Source organism: Rattus rattus, chromosome 16 (assembly GCF_011064425.1).
Source record: "Rattus rattus isolate New Zealand chromosome 16, Rrattus_CSIRO_v1, whole genome shotgun sequence".
Classification (NCBI taxonomy): Eukaryota; Metazoa; Chordata; class Mammalia; order Rodentia; family Muridae; genus Rattus; species Rattus rattus.
In genome coordinates this window covers 19,532,335-19,548,304 of record NC_046169.1, presented here as the reverse complement: position 1 = coordinate 19,548,304, position 15,970 = coordinate 19,532,335, and the positions used below count along the sequence as shown (strand labels likewise).

The window sequence follows — 15,970 nt, the reverse complement described above, 5'->3', positions numbered from 1 at the left end:
GATGCTACCAGGCTCAGATCAACCCGAGTTGAACCCAGAAATGACCTATGGCTATGCCTTCTAAGGTCCCTCAGGAACTTGGGAAATAGTCACAAACGCAGACCACTGGGTCTTTGTTGTATTGAAATACGCTCCCCTGGAGATAGACACCTTGGGCCTGAGATCCTGTAATAGACATCTTCATCCTACAGCGGAAGAAGCTGGGGCCTGCTGAAGGGACAGGACCAGCAACACAACAGGAAGAGCTTAGCTCCCTGTCTCACCTGGCCATCCCAAAGAGTTCTTCCTTCTTTTTTTCCCAAGGATCAACAAGAGACACAACAGGAGAGGTGGCCAAGGGTGGCCTCCTGACCCCAGAGGTCTCTGCAGGTCTCAGGGGCAGGGCTAGATGCCCCCTCAGTGCCCTCTGGTCCCTAAGTCAGCGTGTGTGTTTATGAACTAAGAACAAACCCATTATATCCACACCATGTATACAGGTGGTAAAATGGTGAGATACAGGCCGGGGCAGGACCTAACAATCGCTGTTGGTTATAACCCTTGTTGGTTGGTTATACCACTGGGGGTAGTCTCTGCCTTGAGCACTCTCTGTCTCTGTCTCTCTCCCTCTCTCTGTCTGTCTGTCTTTCTCTATGTCTCTCTCTCCTTAATTCATGTAGCCCAGGCTAGCCTTTAACTTGATATATAGCTGAGGATGACCTTGAACTCGGACCACCCACCTCCCCAGTGCTATGGTAACAGACTTGTGCCACCACTCCTGGTTTACATGGTACCAGAGAGGGAACCCAGGGTTTCACAAATGCTAGGCAAGTGCTCTGAGATACAGCCCCAGCCGGTGAGCTCTAGCTCAGTTGCGTATCAAATCTTGTGATCCTAACTGCTTCTAGCCAGTCCTGTGTCTGTGCTCCCAGGAGCCTGGCTCCTATGTTGTTAGGCAAAGACCTAAAATCTGTCTTGATTCGATCTTCAACTGCCAACATAGGATCCCCTGGAACACAACCAAGCCCACTTCTAATACCAGATGTCTTAAGGCCTGCCGCTCCTCCACTCCTCCAAGGCAGGGGCTTTTGATTCTTCCCAATATTTCCATTGCAATCACCCAGGCCTCATGGCAAGGATTGGGCCCACAGTGCTAAATGAGCAGTGGAGAACTGCACTGTTACCTCCAAGTCTCCTTTGGTGATGGACTCTTCTTCTACCCGGAACTGCAGGTCTTCCACCTTCCTGCAGGGGGGAAAAGAGGCAGACGTGGGCTTTGGGGGCCAAGGATATTGCCCATAGTGCCCCTGCCAGTCCCCCAGTAGAGACTCAGTGGTAGAGCTCCTGCCTAGAATCCCCCAGTGAGGGGCTGACGGTGTGGTTCAGTGGTAGAGCCCCTGCCTAGAATCCCCCAGTGAGGGGCTGGGGCGTGGCTCAGTGGTGAGCCCCTGAGAATCCCCAGGGAGGGGCTGGGGGGGTGGCTCCCAGAGCCCTGCCTAGAATCCCCCAGGAAGGGCTGGGGCGGGCTCAGTGGTAGAGCCCTGCCCAGAATCCCCCCAGTGAGGGACTGGGGCGTGGCTCAGTGACAGAGCCTCTGCCTAACACAAGAGGTCCCTTGGCTTCACCCACAGCACACACACAAAGACATTCCCCACACACAGGGATGCCTATGCATGAAGGCAAGTAGATGTGTACCAGGCCAGTTATGGCTCAGACGATGAAGGCATCAGAAGATGTCAGGGATCAAGATTAAATCACAGACGGGGCTGTCCCCACAAAGCCAGGAACTACCTGGAATCCTGTACTTGAAGAGGGGGAGAGCTTTTGGGAAGCCTACTGTGCTGAACACAGCCTCATTCCTCTCAGGATGTCCATGGAGAACATAGGTGTACTGGCTGGTTTCGAGTGTCAACTTGACACAAGCTGGAGTTATCACAGAGAAAGGAGCCTCCCTTGAGGAAATGCCTCCATGAGACCCAGCTATTGGGCATTTTCTCAAGTAGTGATCAAGGAGGGAGGACTCAGCTACTTGTGGGTGGTGCCATCCCTGGGGTGGTAGTCTTGGGTTGTATAAGAGAGCAAGCTGAGCAAGCCAGGCAAAGCAGGCCAGTAAGTAACATCCCTGCATGGTCTCTGCATCAGCTGCTGCTTCCTGACCTGCTTAAGTTCCAGGCCTGACTTCCTTTTGTGATGAACAGCAGTGTGGAAGTGTAAGCTGAATAAACCCTTTCCTCCCCAACTTGCTTCTTGGTCCTGATGTTTTGTGCAGGAATAAAAGCCCTGACTAAGACAATAGGACAGTAGTCTGAGCCAGGTGTAGTGGTGCACAGTTCTGGGTGGTGAAGGCCAGCCTAAGCTACATGGTGACACCTTGCCTCAAGACACCAGGTCAAGACAATGGCTCTTCAACGGGCACACTCTGCCATGTGGCCCTGTCTCAGCAAACAGGGGGCTTCTACATCAGGCCAGGGGGCTTCCTCTTCATCAACTGTACTCTCTCCTCTTCCAGGGCTGCCCACAGATGTAGAAGGTCCCTAAGGCTCCCCACTGTAGGAGTCAGACACTCCCCTCAGGGACACATGTTCACCTATACACATGCTAAACAAGCAGAGGACAGGGACACGGCCCTACCTCATATTGCCATTTACAAGTGGGGTTCACTGACAGCTTATATATGTATTCCTATAAGGTACCTGGGGTGCTAAAGCAACATTATACAATGCTAGGACCTGCACCTAGGTCCTTGGTGAACACAGCTCCCGTGATGCCTTATTTTGAATTAAAAAAAAAACCTGTTTGAGCTTGTACACAATATATGTATGAATATGTGAGCGTAGGAGGCCACAGTTTGATGGTATGTCTGTGTTCTTTTTTTTTTGTTTTTTTTTTTTTTGTTTTTTGGAGCTGGGGACCGAACCCAGGGCCTTGCGCTTCCTTGGCAAGCGCTCTACCACTGAGCTAAATCCCCAAACCCGTGACTGTGTGTTTATTTGTGTATCTATGCACATAAGTGTGCATGAGGCAGGCTAGTTTGTATATGCACATGTATGTGTGTATATGCACATGTACACACGTGTGCATATACATATACACACAGAAGCCAGAAGAGGATGCTGAGAGTCTCGCCCTATCATTGTCTGCGTTATTCCCTTGAGACAGGGTGTCTTGATGAACCTGAAGCTAGACTGAAGGCCAGGGGCTCCTAGTGATCCTCCTGGCTCTGCGCCATCCCACCAACACCAGGATCACCACCAGCATGTAGCCATACCCAGCTCTACATGGGTGGCGGGGATTTGAACGTAGGTCCTCGTGCTTGTGACAGAAGCATTCTTACCCACTGAGCCATCCCGCCAGAACTACATCAGGGCAACTTCTTCGTCTATTTTACTCGCCCCTTCTTTTTGTTGTGGCGGGCTCTTGTTAGTTGGTTTAGTTCGTTTTGGGCGTGACGTACAAGATCTTACTATATACCCCTGCCTAGCCTGGAACTCTTAAGTAGACCAGGGGGTTGGGGATTTAGCTCAGTGGTAGAGCGCTTGCCTAGCAAGCGCAAGGCCCTGGGTTCGGTCCCCAGCTCCGAAAAAAAAAAGAAAAATTTAAGTAGACCAGGCTGGCCTTGAATGAACAGAGATTCACCCGCCTCTGCCTAGCCAGTGCTGGGGTGAAAGGTGTGTGCCACCATGCACAGGGTTCACCTTTCGAGGCAGGATCTCTCACTGAACCTGGCGGTCCTAACTGGATAGACTGTCTGGCCAGGGAGCTGAGGGGATCTGCAGGGCTTGCACAGCCTGTGGTGGCGGTGGCGTTACAGACCCGTGTGACCATGCCTGTCATGTTGCTAGGGGGCTGAACCCAGGCCCTGGCCCGGCGGGCACTTAGCCAACGAGCCGTCTCCCACCTCATGATGCCTTAAAAGACTTGTTTTTGTTTTCTGGCATGAGATGCATCACCATGGGAACCAGATGTGTGGGCCAGGACTGCCATCTCACGCGGATATAAATAAACCCTCATTTCCCGCAGTGAGACAGTAACTGTGGGGACTCGGCTGAATGCCCAAAACAGATGCAAATCGGGGTGTCAAGATTGGGGGCTGCTGCCAGAATTGGGGAAGGAAGGGCCATACAGAAATCCTCATCTTTTGGGAAAGACCAGCTCCAGGAGCCTGGGCCTGTGTCTCTAGTAGGAGCTGAGGGGGGGTCATGCCTGTATCTTTCCAGGGCTGTCTGAGTCTGCATCAGTGGGCTGCTGTCCCTGACCTTGGTTAAGGGCTTTTCTAGGAAATCAGGAGTGGGAGAACTCCTAATCCATCCCTGGGGCAGTCTCAAACACCAATGTATGGGCCAGCAAGATGGCTTAGCGAAGTAGTTGGTGCTGAGCCTGGTGACCTGAGTTCGATTCCCAGGACTGGCACAGTCAAAGGAACCCATGCTCCCAAATTGTTTTTTGATGCTCATGTGTATGCCTCCCCCGGACAATTAGATATAAAAAAAAAAAGGTTTTTAATTGATAGACATGCCAGGTGCAGTGATACACCCCTGTTATCCCAGCATTCAGGAGGCTGAGGCAGAAGGGTTGTGAACTGGAGGCCAGTCGGAAGTGACTAAGAAGACCCTGTCTCATGCGTAATAAAATAAAAATAAAAATGGAGACGGAGAGAAAATTCATTCAGTGAAGTCCTTGCCAGGTGTGATGGCTAAACTCAGTGGTCAACGTGACCCAGGCCTCTGGGCACGCCTCTGAGAAGTTCTCCTATCTGGATCACTGACGTGGGAGGACCCGGCCTATATTTCTGGGTCCCATCTCTTGGTGGCAGCCTGGATCAAAGGACAGGGAAGAAGAAGACTTTCGGGTTTTGCCTCACTCTTGCTGGCAAGTTCATCTATCCACTGCTGAGGCATTCTCTCATCGGAATTAGAACCTACTTCCTCAGAGTTCCCACACTGACTGAAGACCAGTGCGGCTCTCCAGGAGCCCTCAGGGACTCTACACACACACACACACACACACACACACACACACACACTCAAATATTAACTTTAAAACAAAACAAAAACTCCAAGGCCACAATTCCTGCCCAGGGATTAATATCAGCCCTGTGCAAGTTGAGTAGACACCCTAGCACTAAGCTATAGCCTAGTCTTTTCTTTAGAGGGGTAGGGTTTAGATAACAACTTGCTATGTGGATCTGCCTGGCACAAAACCTGCTATGTAGACCAGGCTATCTCCTGCCTCAGTCTCCTTAGTGCTGGGCTTATAGACCTGAGTCATTATACCTGGCCCAAGCCCTTGCTGTAGCACTCCCCATCCCTCTCCCTCTCTCCCCCTCCCCCTCCCCCTCTGACAGGGTCTCATGTAGCCCAGGCTGCTCTCAAATTCACTGTATAGCAGATCATGACTCTGAACGCCCAATCCTCCTGCTTCTACCATCTGAATGTTGAAATAACACCCCTCTGTTCATGTAGTACTGGGACTCAAACCCAGGGCTTCATGTGTCCTAGACAAACACTCTACCAACTGAGCTACATCCCCAGCCCCATTTTTCTTTTTGTATCTTTTTTTTTTTTTTTCTTTTTTTTCGGAGCTGGGGACCGAACCCAGGGCCTTGCGCTTGCTAGGCAAGCGCTCTACCACTGAGCCACGCCCCCAGCCCCTCCCTGGGGGATTCTAGGCAGGGGCTCTCCCACTGAGCCACGCCCCCAGCCCCCATTTTTTGGTATTTTTTTTTTAAAGATTTATTCATTTGGGCGCCCCCAGCCTCACTGGGCTGTCTTCAGATACACCAGAAGAGGGCATCGGATCTCTTTACAGATGGTTGTGAGCCCCATGGGGTTTGCAGGGGTATTGAACCCAGGGCCTCTGGAAGAGCAGTCAGTGCTCTTAACCACTGAGCCATCTCTCCAGCCCTGTTTTTGTTTTGTATTTTTTTATTTGAAGGCTGTTGTACTAGGTTGCCCAGGCTGAAATTGAACTCGGTACGTAGCCCAGGCTAGGCTGGAACTGCTGATCCCCCTGCTTCGGTTCCAAGTGCTAGGATTAGAGACAGGTCTGTCTCTGCTCCCATGCCCGGTTTCCCCGTGCTCCTTCATTGGGCTCGGAGAAGACTCACTCTGGCCCAGCAGATGCTCACCACGTACCTCCTCTCCTCCTCCAGCTGATTGGACAGATCCACCTTCTCCTTCCTCACGTTTTCCACCAGCAACCGTGCCCGCTGCAGCTTCTCCTCGGCTTCTGCAACATACTGACCCAGAGCAAGGCCAGGGGAGGGCCAAGTCAATTCCAAGCTCTCTTGGGGACAAGACGGAGGCAGAGGAAGGAAAGGAGTCCTAGCTCCCTTTTCCCTGATGGTCGCAACCAGGCAGGGCTAGTTATCCAGACACAAAGAGGGGACTCAGGAGGGAAGGATGCAGAGACTCCACCAGGGAAGGGGATCCTAGGCTCCTCTGAGCTTAGCTAGAAGCTGGTTATATGATGGCTTTGTTTTGTTTTAATGCTGGAGATCAAACCCAAGGCTTTGTATATGTTAGGCAGGTGCTCAATGCAAAGCCACAACCCAGCCCTCACTGGAGGATTCTAGGCAGGGGCTCTACCACTGAGTCACACCTCCAGCCCTAGATGATAATGGACTGAACCTCTGAACCTGTAAGCCAGCCCCAATTAAATGTTGTCCTTGTAAGAGTTGCCTTGGAGAAAATATATCTGCTTTTTTTTTTTTAATTAAAAAAAAGAGTGTACACATTGAAAAAAAAAAAAAGAGTTGCCTTGGTCATGGTGTCTGTTCACAGCAGTAAAACCCTAAAAGATAGGGTCTCTCAAAGGAATCCTATCTTGGAGAGAAGTCTGTTAATATGCAGGATGTTCTACAAGGAAGTACATAGTCCATCTTGTAGAGAAGCTTGTTAAACCTCAGGAAATAAAACTCAATAGTTTCAGGAAGTCCCAGAAATTGACAAGACTTACTCTGGCCCTTCCTCCTAAGCTTATATAAGCAGGGGAGAGCTCCCAAGCAGGACATGCTACCTGTTAAGAGGCTTGAATCAGGATTGGGGATTTAGCTCAGTGGTAGAGCGCTTGCCTAGTGCTTGGGTTCAGTCCCCAGCTCCGAAAAAAAAAAAAAAAAAAAAAAAAAAAAGGCTTGAATCAACTGAACTCACTAACAGAGACACTTTCTAAGCTGCTGAGCTGGTTGTAGGTTGTGCAGTACACTCGAGGTTTCCAGCTTTCATGAGTGTGTGTAGCCCTGTGGGAAGAGGTAGTCCATGCAGCCCAGAGTCTGCCAGCCACCCACCTGCTCATGCTGTGCCTTCAGCAGGGCGATTTCCTTCTCCACCTCACAGATATGACTGGTAGCCTTGGCTACTTCTGCCCTCTCCAAGTCACGCTCAGCCAGCAGCTGTTCGATGTGCTGCTGTTTCTCCTTCAGTGCCTCCTGCAGGGCTGTGGTGCCTGAGATCTTCCGGGCATAGCGTGAAGAGGTCTCTGTGAGCTGTAGAAAGCGGGCATGGGCAGGACTCAAGACATTGTATTGTATTGAAGCTCAGCTTGCTCCCTCTGGCCTCACTAACACAGTCTTGTTCCTTCCCTGTCAGTGCCCAGGATGACCTAAATCCACTGCTGATTCCCCCTCAAAGGCAACATGATGGCTAAGAGTCAGCCTTCAACAGGAACCACAGACCGAGCTCTACTGAAGTCCCTCTGCCAAACCCGAACGGCCTCCTCTTCTCTCCTTACCTAGGATCCATATGGATCCTTTGGAATAGTCTTTCTGTATCTATCCCATACTGTTTACCCAGAGAATGTAACCAAGGAAGCAGTCACGTATATAACAATAAATATAAATGGACCAATTTTTCCTATAAAGAGATCACACTCGACCATCCCCCAACCCCAGCGGAAGGATGCCTAGAATCAGAACAAGCTGGGCACCAAATAGGATGCTTGATCCTACCTTCACCCCTACATTTGAGTTCTCCAACTCCCCAGTTCTATCCTTACCAGGCCACTACGGCTCGGCCGGCCACCAACAGAGGAGGCCACAGAGCTGACAGAGCTGATGGAAGAACTGCTGGGGCTGTGGGTCAAGGCTGAGACACCCATAGCCATGCGCTTGGTCTTCTTGGCCTTGGCTGGACTGGTAGATGGGAAGCCAATTCGGATGACCTTGTGAATTGGTGCAAAGAGACCGAACTTGGGTGGGCACTGGAAGTACCTGGGGAGCAAATTAGAGCCACAGTAATGCCATCATTATTTAGAGTCTCCCCTGCTTATTAGCCCAAAAAATACAAGTGTCTCCCGGCCCTGCCAGTCAAGGGGAAAGTTCCCGAGATGGAAGAGCAAGGAATGATGGGACACACCTATACCAGCACTTGAGAGGTGGAGGCAGGAGATTAGCAGGATGGAATTGACAAAAAATGTACAGCTATGAACAGCTCTGGATACTGTTATGAAACTTATGTGTATCACATACCAAATACAGCAGCAAAATTAGGGTGGGACCTCCCAGACTGCGTTATTCTAAAAATCCACAAACTATCCTGGCTTTAACTTCAGTTGTTGCTGGACTATCCCCCAAACTGGCTCTCTCTGTGTGCCTTGCACAGAGAAGAAAAACCCTGAAGGAAGGAGAGGGGCATGGTAGTAACAGGATAAGGAGTTCAAGGCCAGCTTCTGCTACATAGCCATTTAGAAGCCACCTTGAACTACACAAGGCTCTCAGGAAAAGAGGAGGGACAGAACGTGAGAGTGCAGGACACCTGCAGCCCTTCTGCATCACTCGGGAAACACAAGGTCAGTAGAGACTGAGGCTTGGACTCTCAGTGCTTGCCTGTAACAATGAGCTCTGGCCTTAGTTCTCTTGTCAGTAAGATGATCATTCCCTCTGCCTAGCCTGACAGGCTGTTAGGAGGAAGAACATGTTCATCATGGTGTCTGGCACAGCATGCCCAGGGTTTCTCTGCCACCCTATCTCCACCCCTTCTGAAGATCCTTAAGAGAGCCCCTCGTACCTGGTGCCTGCCACTGCCCCATCGTTCTTCCCAAGGGGCTCGTCCAGCTCCACACCACACCACTCGCCTTTGGCAAAGTCCGTCTCCCCAACATATCGTACCACACCGGTCTTCGTCCCACCAACCTGTTGGCACATGGAGAGAGGCAGGTCCAGAGGATGCAGGGGACACAGGTGGAGCCTGGCAGAGGGCAGATGAGAAAGAGGAGAATGCCCACGGACGGCTGGGAGGGACATGGGTTCTAATAGGTCACATGGCTGCTACAGGGAAGGGCAGAGGCTTGGACAGAGACACAGACCTGAACTCAAACCATGCTGGTACATTGCATAAGTTTGACCAAATTACAGAACCTCTCAAAATCTTAGCACCTTCATTTACCAAAAGAATTTTCGTGATAATTAAGTACTGTATGAATGTAGCATCTGCATGATGCTAGAGCCTTGGTAAAGCACTCAGTAAAAATACAAAAGCAGTTTTCAGTGGTAGGGCCCCTACCCAGAATCCCCCAGTGAGGGGCTGGGGGCGTGGTTCAGTGGTAGAGCACCTGCCCAGAATCCCCCAGTGAGGGGCTGGGGGCGTGGCTCAGTAGTAGAGCCCCTGCCTAGAATCCCCCAGTGAGGGGCTGGGGGCGTGGCTCAGTGGTAGAGCCCCTACCCAGAATCCCCCAGTGAGGGGCTGGGGGCGTGGCTCAGTGGTAGAGCACCTGCCCAGAATCCCCCAGTGAGGGGCTGGGGGCGTGGCTCAGTGGTAGAGCCCCTACCCAGAATCCCCCAGTGAGGGGCTGGGGGCGTGGCTCAGTGGTAGAGCCCCTGCCTAGAATCCCCCAGTGAGGGGCTGGGGATGTGGCTCAGTGGTAGAGCACCTGCCTAGAATCCCCCATTGAAGATTGGGTGCATGGCTCAGTGGTAAAGAGTTTGTGTAGCATACATGAAGTCCTAGGCTTCATTCCAACACTACATTAAAAGTAGGGCTGGTGAGATGGCTTAGCAGGTTAACACCTTGCAACCCTGACAACTTGAGTTCAGTAGACAGAGAAAACTGATTTCCAAAATAGCGTTCTGACTGTAGACCCATGATATGACATTGGTATCCCCTCACCACACACACACACACACACACACACCAACATACAAACACACATATACACACACACATACACATAATACATAAGCACAATACAAACAAATGTACACACATAAACACACAGATACACACATCATGATAATGAATAAATAAAATAGAAGAGAGACTCCTGAGCCCAACTGAGGAACTAGGCTGCTGGAGAAGGAAGACTCAGTTTCCCTCCAGGATGTGGCTGCTGGTGGGTTACCCAGGTCTCCATTTCCATGAGCACGCTAGCTGCACTAACTGGAGTCAGCATATTGTATTATAAAGAGGACACGGGGGTGGGGGTGGGAGAAGAACCTGTTGGGGAGGGGTCAGAGGAGCAGGAGGTGGTCAGGAGGGGTGGGTGCTGGGGTCCATATGATCAAGACACATTGCATACACGCATGAAATTGTTGAAGGATAAATCAAAGGGTTTTTTGTTGTTTTGTTTTAGGACAGGGTCTCACTATGCAGCTCTGGATAGCTTGGAACTCACTCTGTAGACCAGGCTGGCCTCAAACTCAGAGAGAACCACTTGCCTCTGCCTCCCATGTGCTGGGGTTACAGGTGTGCGCCTCTACATTCAACCATAAAATGGATTCTTAGAGATTGGAGAGCTTGCTCACAAGATTGGTGCTCAGTTCCAAGAACTCTCATGGGAGCTCACAACCACCAGGAAAACTCCAGGCTATACATACACATAAATTAGAGGCCCTAGTACTTGCAAAATCAGGTCTGTCTGGTCTAATTTTCTGTTTATTGTGATAAAACACTGCAACAGAAAGCAATTGAGGGGAGGAGAGGGTTTACTTAGCTCACAATTCCAGGTGATAGTCTAACACTGTGGGGAAGTCAAGACAGGGAATTAAAACATCCCATCCACAGTCAAGAGCAGAGAGTGAACAAATGCACCTGTCTTTTGCTTGCTTCTTATACTCAGTTAACTTTCTCTGTTCTTATGCAGTTCAGGATTCCCCTGCCTAGGGAATGGTGCCGCCCACAGTGGGCTGGGTCTTCCTATACCAACTAATAACCAAGACAACCTGCTTCCCAGACATGTCTACATACTAGTGTGACCTGGATAATTCCTCATTTGAGACTCTCTTCCCAGCTGACTCTAGATTGTGGCAGTTAAACCAGGCTAGTAGGAAAACAAAATAAAACGAAAGTTAACTAGTAAACCACTCAACTTTCCTAATATTTTTAACACAGTTCTTCATGTTGTGGTGACTCCCAACCACAAAATTATTTTCCCTGCGACTTTGTAACTGTAATTTTGCTACTGTTATAAATTGTAATGTAAGCATCTGTATTTTCTGATGCTCTGACCTGACCCACAGGTTAAGAACTGCTACAGTATACCTTCCAACGCCCAGAAGTTTCTCTCCTCGCTCTCCCCGACCCCCTCCCCCAAACCCACCATTTCCTCTTTCAGTGGAATGATTCCGTAATCAGGCCCATCTCTCTAAATAGTAGTCTGTCTGCTGTAACTTCTGTTTTAAACTTTAAGGGTATTTTTAACTGACTCATAAGAACGTTCACACTTCAGTGATCCTCATTTTTCTTAAAACTGACAAGAGCTGTACTTACAAGTGGGGCGCTGTGTGATTTTATGTACAGGGTCCATATGTCTACAACGTGCGTTCTTCAAGTCAGAACCATTGTTCCCATTCCTTGATATAGCCATCTTTTTTGTTGTTATTGATTTTGGGGTTTTTGCATAGGCAGCCTTTGAAGACCCTTCAAGTCTTCATGATAAAATACAGACAGGGGACTTGGGCTCAGATACAGACAGGGGACTTGGGCTCAGTTGGTAGAGTGCCCAGCTAGCATGCAGGAGGTCTTAAACTCCTACCCCAGCACTGCCGCACAAGATATACATGCTGTAATCCCAGCACTGAGGAGGGAGAGGCAGGAGGATCAAGAGTTCGAGATGCACAGCAAGGCTAATCATACTACTTTGTAGCCTAGGCTAACCTCAGCCCCACTGTCCATGCCTCACTGCTCCTAACTTAATTTTCTAACACTTCTGGGCATTTTCTTATCCAGTATTCATATTTTTCTCTCGCCCAGAGCCTTCCTGCCCTCATGAATATTCATGTACAGACATGAATATGCACACAGAGACATGAATATTCATGCACACACATTTGTCTCCACAGGAATATCTGTAGTGCTATGAATATTCATGGACCTATATTCACTGGTTGTCTGAAGTGCCTTCTCCTGTTTCCCAGATGACTGACCCTACGGAAAGTTCTGGATGCCTCTATCATGAAGACTGCAGTGTTGGCCAGCAGCCTCAGGAGGGTGGAGTAGGAAGAAGCTGGAGGGAAATTAGGGCTTTGGCCTGGAGGACAGAAGTAGTCAGCCTAAGGTTCACCTAGAGCGTCCATCCTCATGCCTCTACCTCCCACAAGCTGAGATGACAGGCATGTTGGCTTATGGGGTGCTGGGGATCAAACCCTGGGGTTCTGTGTACACCAGGAAAGTGCTCTAACGACTGAGCTACAGCCCCAGTCCAAAATTGCCGTTTTGTAAAAAACTGTGATTTCTGGGTGTGGTGTCTGAGCGAGACCATCCTGCTGTGCATAGCAAGTTCCAGGTCAGCCAGGGTTACACAGTGATACCCCACCTGAAAAGAAAGAATGGGGGCTGGAGAGATGGCTCAGTGGTTAAGAGCACTGACTGTTCTTCCAGAGGTCCTGAGTTCAAATCCCAGCAACTACATGGTGACTGGAAACTGTCTGTAATGGGATTTGATGCCCTCTTCTGGTGTGTCTGAAGACAGTGACAGTGTAAATAAATCTTGAAAGAAAGAAAGACAGACAGACAGACAGACAGACAGACAGACAGACTGGCTGAACTTAAATACTGCCACCCCTTCCCCCAAAGAAGGCTGGTTAAAGGCTCGGTTCCCAGCTGGGGCACTACTGAGAGGAGATTAAATAAGGAAGGACCGGATTCGTCCATGTTAACCGACCAATGAGTTCAGAGCTGGATAGGCTGTTGGGAGGCGGGGCCTGGTCGGAGGAAGTAGTCTCTGTGGGTGTGCTGAGGTCTCACCCCTAAGCTGTGCACTCAGCCTGAGCTCAGATCCTCCCTCTCCCCCTCCCTCTCTTTCTAGAAACCACAAGGTTACTTTCTCTCTCCCTCCATGCCCTTCGGCCCTGTTGTTTCCGCTGACTACAGGTCCAAAGCAACGGAGCCAGCCAACTTTGAACCGAACTCTCTTATCCTCCTGTAAGTTCTTTTCATCTCAGGTATTATCACGGCCACAAAAAAAGCTATCACAGATGGGAACGGAGACCCAGAAAGGTTAATACACATGCCCAGGGTCACACAGCAACAAGCTGAGTCCTCTCCACTGTTATTTATTCTACGTGAGTTATTCTAATGAGTAACGTGGCCTCAGCCTGGAAGTTGTTCAAGTTCCCTTTTGGTCCCTTCCCTGCTCTGTCCCTGGGGTCCAGCTTATTCACCAGGGAATGAGGGGTAAAGAGAGTTGAGATACCCAGCCAGGTGCCACCCACACTTACCAGCACACGGTCTCCCAGGTGGAGGTCCTTGTCACCACGCTTCACAGAACCACTGTCGGAGAGGTTGGAGCCAGACTCATTGCCCGTCTTCACGGAGCTGTTGAGAACACTCTCCCGCAGGGGGATGACTCGGCCGGTGAGTGGGGGCGTGGCCGTGCCAGAATGCAGGGACAGGTTCTGGGCGGTGAGGGATTCCACTGAGTGGGCGTCACTGCCGGAGCCCTCAGCCGTGGGCTGGCGGGTCAGCTTGGAGGGCCGCGTGAAGATGCCCTGTAGAGCTGGGCACTCGAAGTAGCGCACGCCACCCACAGCTCCATCGTTCTTGCCCACCGGGTCATCCAAGACCACGCCGGCCCACTGGCCTGGCGCAAACTGTGTCTCACCCAGGTACTGCACCACGCCGGGCTTCACGCCATTCACCCACACCCTCTCGCCCACCACAAAGTCTCCCAAGAAGTCATCACCCACTTCGGCTGCCTTTGGACCTGGCTTCTCGGAGACAGTAGTGGTGGCTCCAGCCGAGGAGGGGCCCGACGCCTGCTTGTGCAGGGGAGACCCTGTGGATAAGTTAGGGAGGAGTTAGGGCTAGCCTGGGAACTAGAGGATAGACAGACAGAGCTGGAGGGAGTTGGTGATAGTTACCTTATTGGGGAACTGAGGCAGGCATGCTCAGCAGTTATGACCTGTGAAAGGTTTAGTTCCTCCAGAGAGTGAGGACTTATTTCCTTATTCTTCTGACACCCACCCAGGGGTGTCCAATGTTTGAGTTTCTCCAGGACACACTGCCACGGGCAAAGTCCACACTGGGGTGGGGGGTGGGAGTGGGCCTGACAGTGTAGAAACTTGTATGAGGCTTGGTTTCTACCCTCAGGACGTCAGAAACTAAACAGAGGTGGCTCTGTGGGTAAAGGAGCCCTAATGATTTGAATTCAGTCCCTGGGACATACGTTGGGAAGAGTCATCTTCCACAGGTTGCCCTCTGATCTCCAGTGACCTCCAGACATGTGCCACGGAACGAATGCCACCCCCCTCCCACAATAGATAAATGGATATAAAATGATTCTGTGGGGGTTGGGGATTTAGCTCGGTGGTAGAGAGCTTGCCTAGCAAGCACAAGGCCCTGGGTTCGGTCCCCAGCTCCGGAAAAAAAAAAAGAAAGAAAAAAAAATGCTGTGAAGCATGCTTGGCAGGCCTAAGCAGCTATGGGCCATGACTCCAGAGTCCTTACTGGTGACAGACCCCGTCATCGAGGACCGCACGCTACCTGTCTTTTTGCATAAAGAACAAAAAGGGGGTCCGGGGTTGTGGGGACCCAGAGCGACTATTCTTAGAAGACAGCTACCAGCTCAGCTGTCCCTACCCTCAGCTGTCCCAGCCCACAGGACCCCCAGATAATCTCTCCCGACCCCCGCCTCTCTCAAGGGTCACAGGTCCCTCCAATTGCTTCGACAGCTGCTACAACTCAGGTCTCAAGTCTGTGATGTCAACAAAGCTGCCCTGATTTATTTTTCTTTTTAGCCGTCAACCTCCTTGGTCCTCCCAGCTGCCCCTGCCTCACAGATATCAAACTCTTTTTTTTTAATTCCTCATGGAGGCAGGCAGGGAAATTTCAGCTGCCTGGGGATGGGTGAGCACAGGATACCCCTAACAGAGATAGCATCCTATCCTCCCAGCAGAGTTATTTGTAAAACACTGGCCAGGCTTGGCTAATCCCCCTCTCTAAATCAGCGTCTCAATTTCCCCATGAGACAAGCATGCGTGCGTGTACACACACACACACACACACACACACACACACACACACACACAAGGTTCTGATTTTTACTTTAATTTTTTTTTCAAGTCTGGGTTACTCCCGATAGCCCTGGCTGTCTTGGAACTGGCTTTATAGACCAGGCTGGACTCAAACTCAGAGATCCACCTGCCTCTGCCTCCCGAATCCTAGGAGGATAAAGAATCAAGGTTAAGCTATGCACAGAATCTGGAGCCAGCGCTCTACCACTGAGCTAAATCCCCAACCCCAAAAGAACATTTTTAAAATAGGTTTCAAGTTCAAACTAAACCTAGGGTGCTAATGCTTGCCTTTAATCTTTAATCCCAGCACACGGGAGGCAGACCAGACCGGGCCAACTCAAGGCCAGCCAGGTCTACCTACTGAGTTCGGGGCTAATCAGGACCACACAGTGAGACTGTCTCAAAAAACGTTCAAGTGGGGCTTTGATGCAAAGGGCTAAGGCTGAAGTGAGGAGGGAGACCGCCATGAGTCTGGTTCAACAGCGGGTGTAGGCGTGGTGTGGGGACCCAGATGGCACTGTCCCCTGCATGAAGAGGACTCGAGACTTGCCT

At 50.6% G+C, this 15,970-nt stretch overlaps 1 protein-coding gene across 1 annotated transcript in view; it reads right to left on the bottom strand.

The window, feature by feature from the left end:
- Clip2 (CAP-Gly domain containing linker protein 2) overlaps positions 1 to 15,970 on the bottom strand; it is a 62,379-nt gene that overhangs the window by 19,371 nt on the left and 27,038 nt on the right. Inside the window, exons 3-8 of the mRNA XM_032886362.1 lie at positions 13,625 to 14,181; positions 8,979 to 9,103; positions 7,969 to 8,182; positions 7,262 to 7,459; positions 6,111 to 6,214; positions 1,161 to 1,221 (exon numbers count right to left, since the gene is read on the bottom strand). Of these exons, the coding sequence (XP_032742253.1) occupies positions 1,161 to 1,221; positions 6,111 to 6,214; positions 7,262 to 7,459; positions 7,969 to 8,182; positions 8,979 to 9,103; positions 13,625 to 14,181 (1,259 nt within the window). The remainder of the gene's footprint in view (positions 1 to 1,160; positions 1,222 to 6,110; positions 6,215 to 7,261; positions 7,460 to 7,968; positions 8,183 to 8,978; positions 9,104 to 13,624; positions 14,182 to 15,970) is intronic.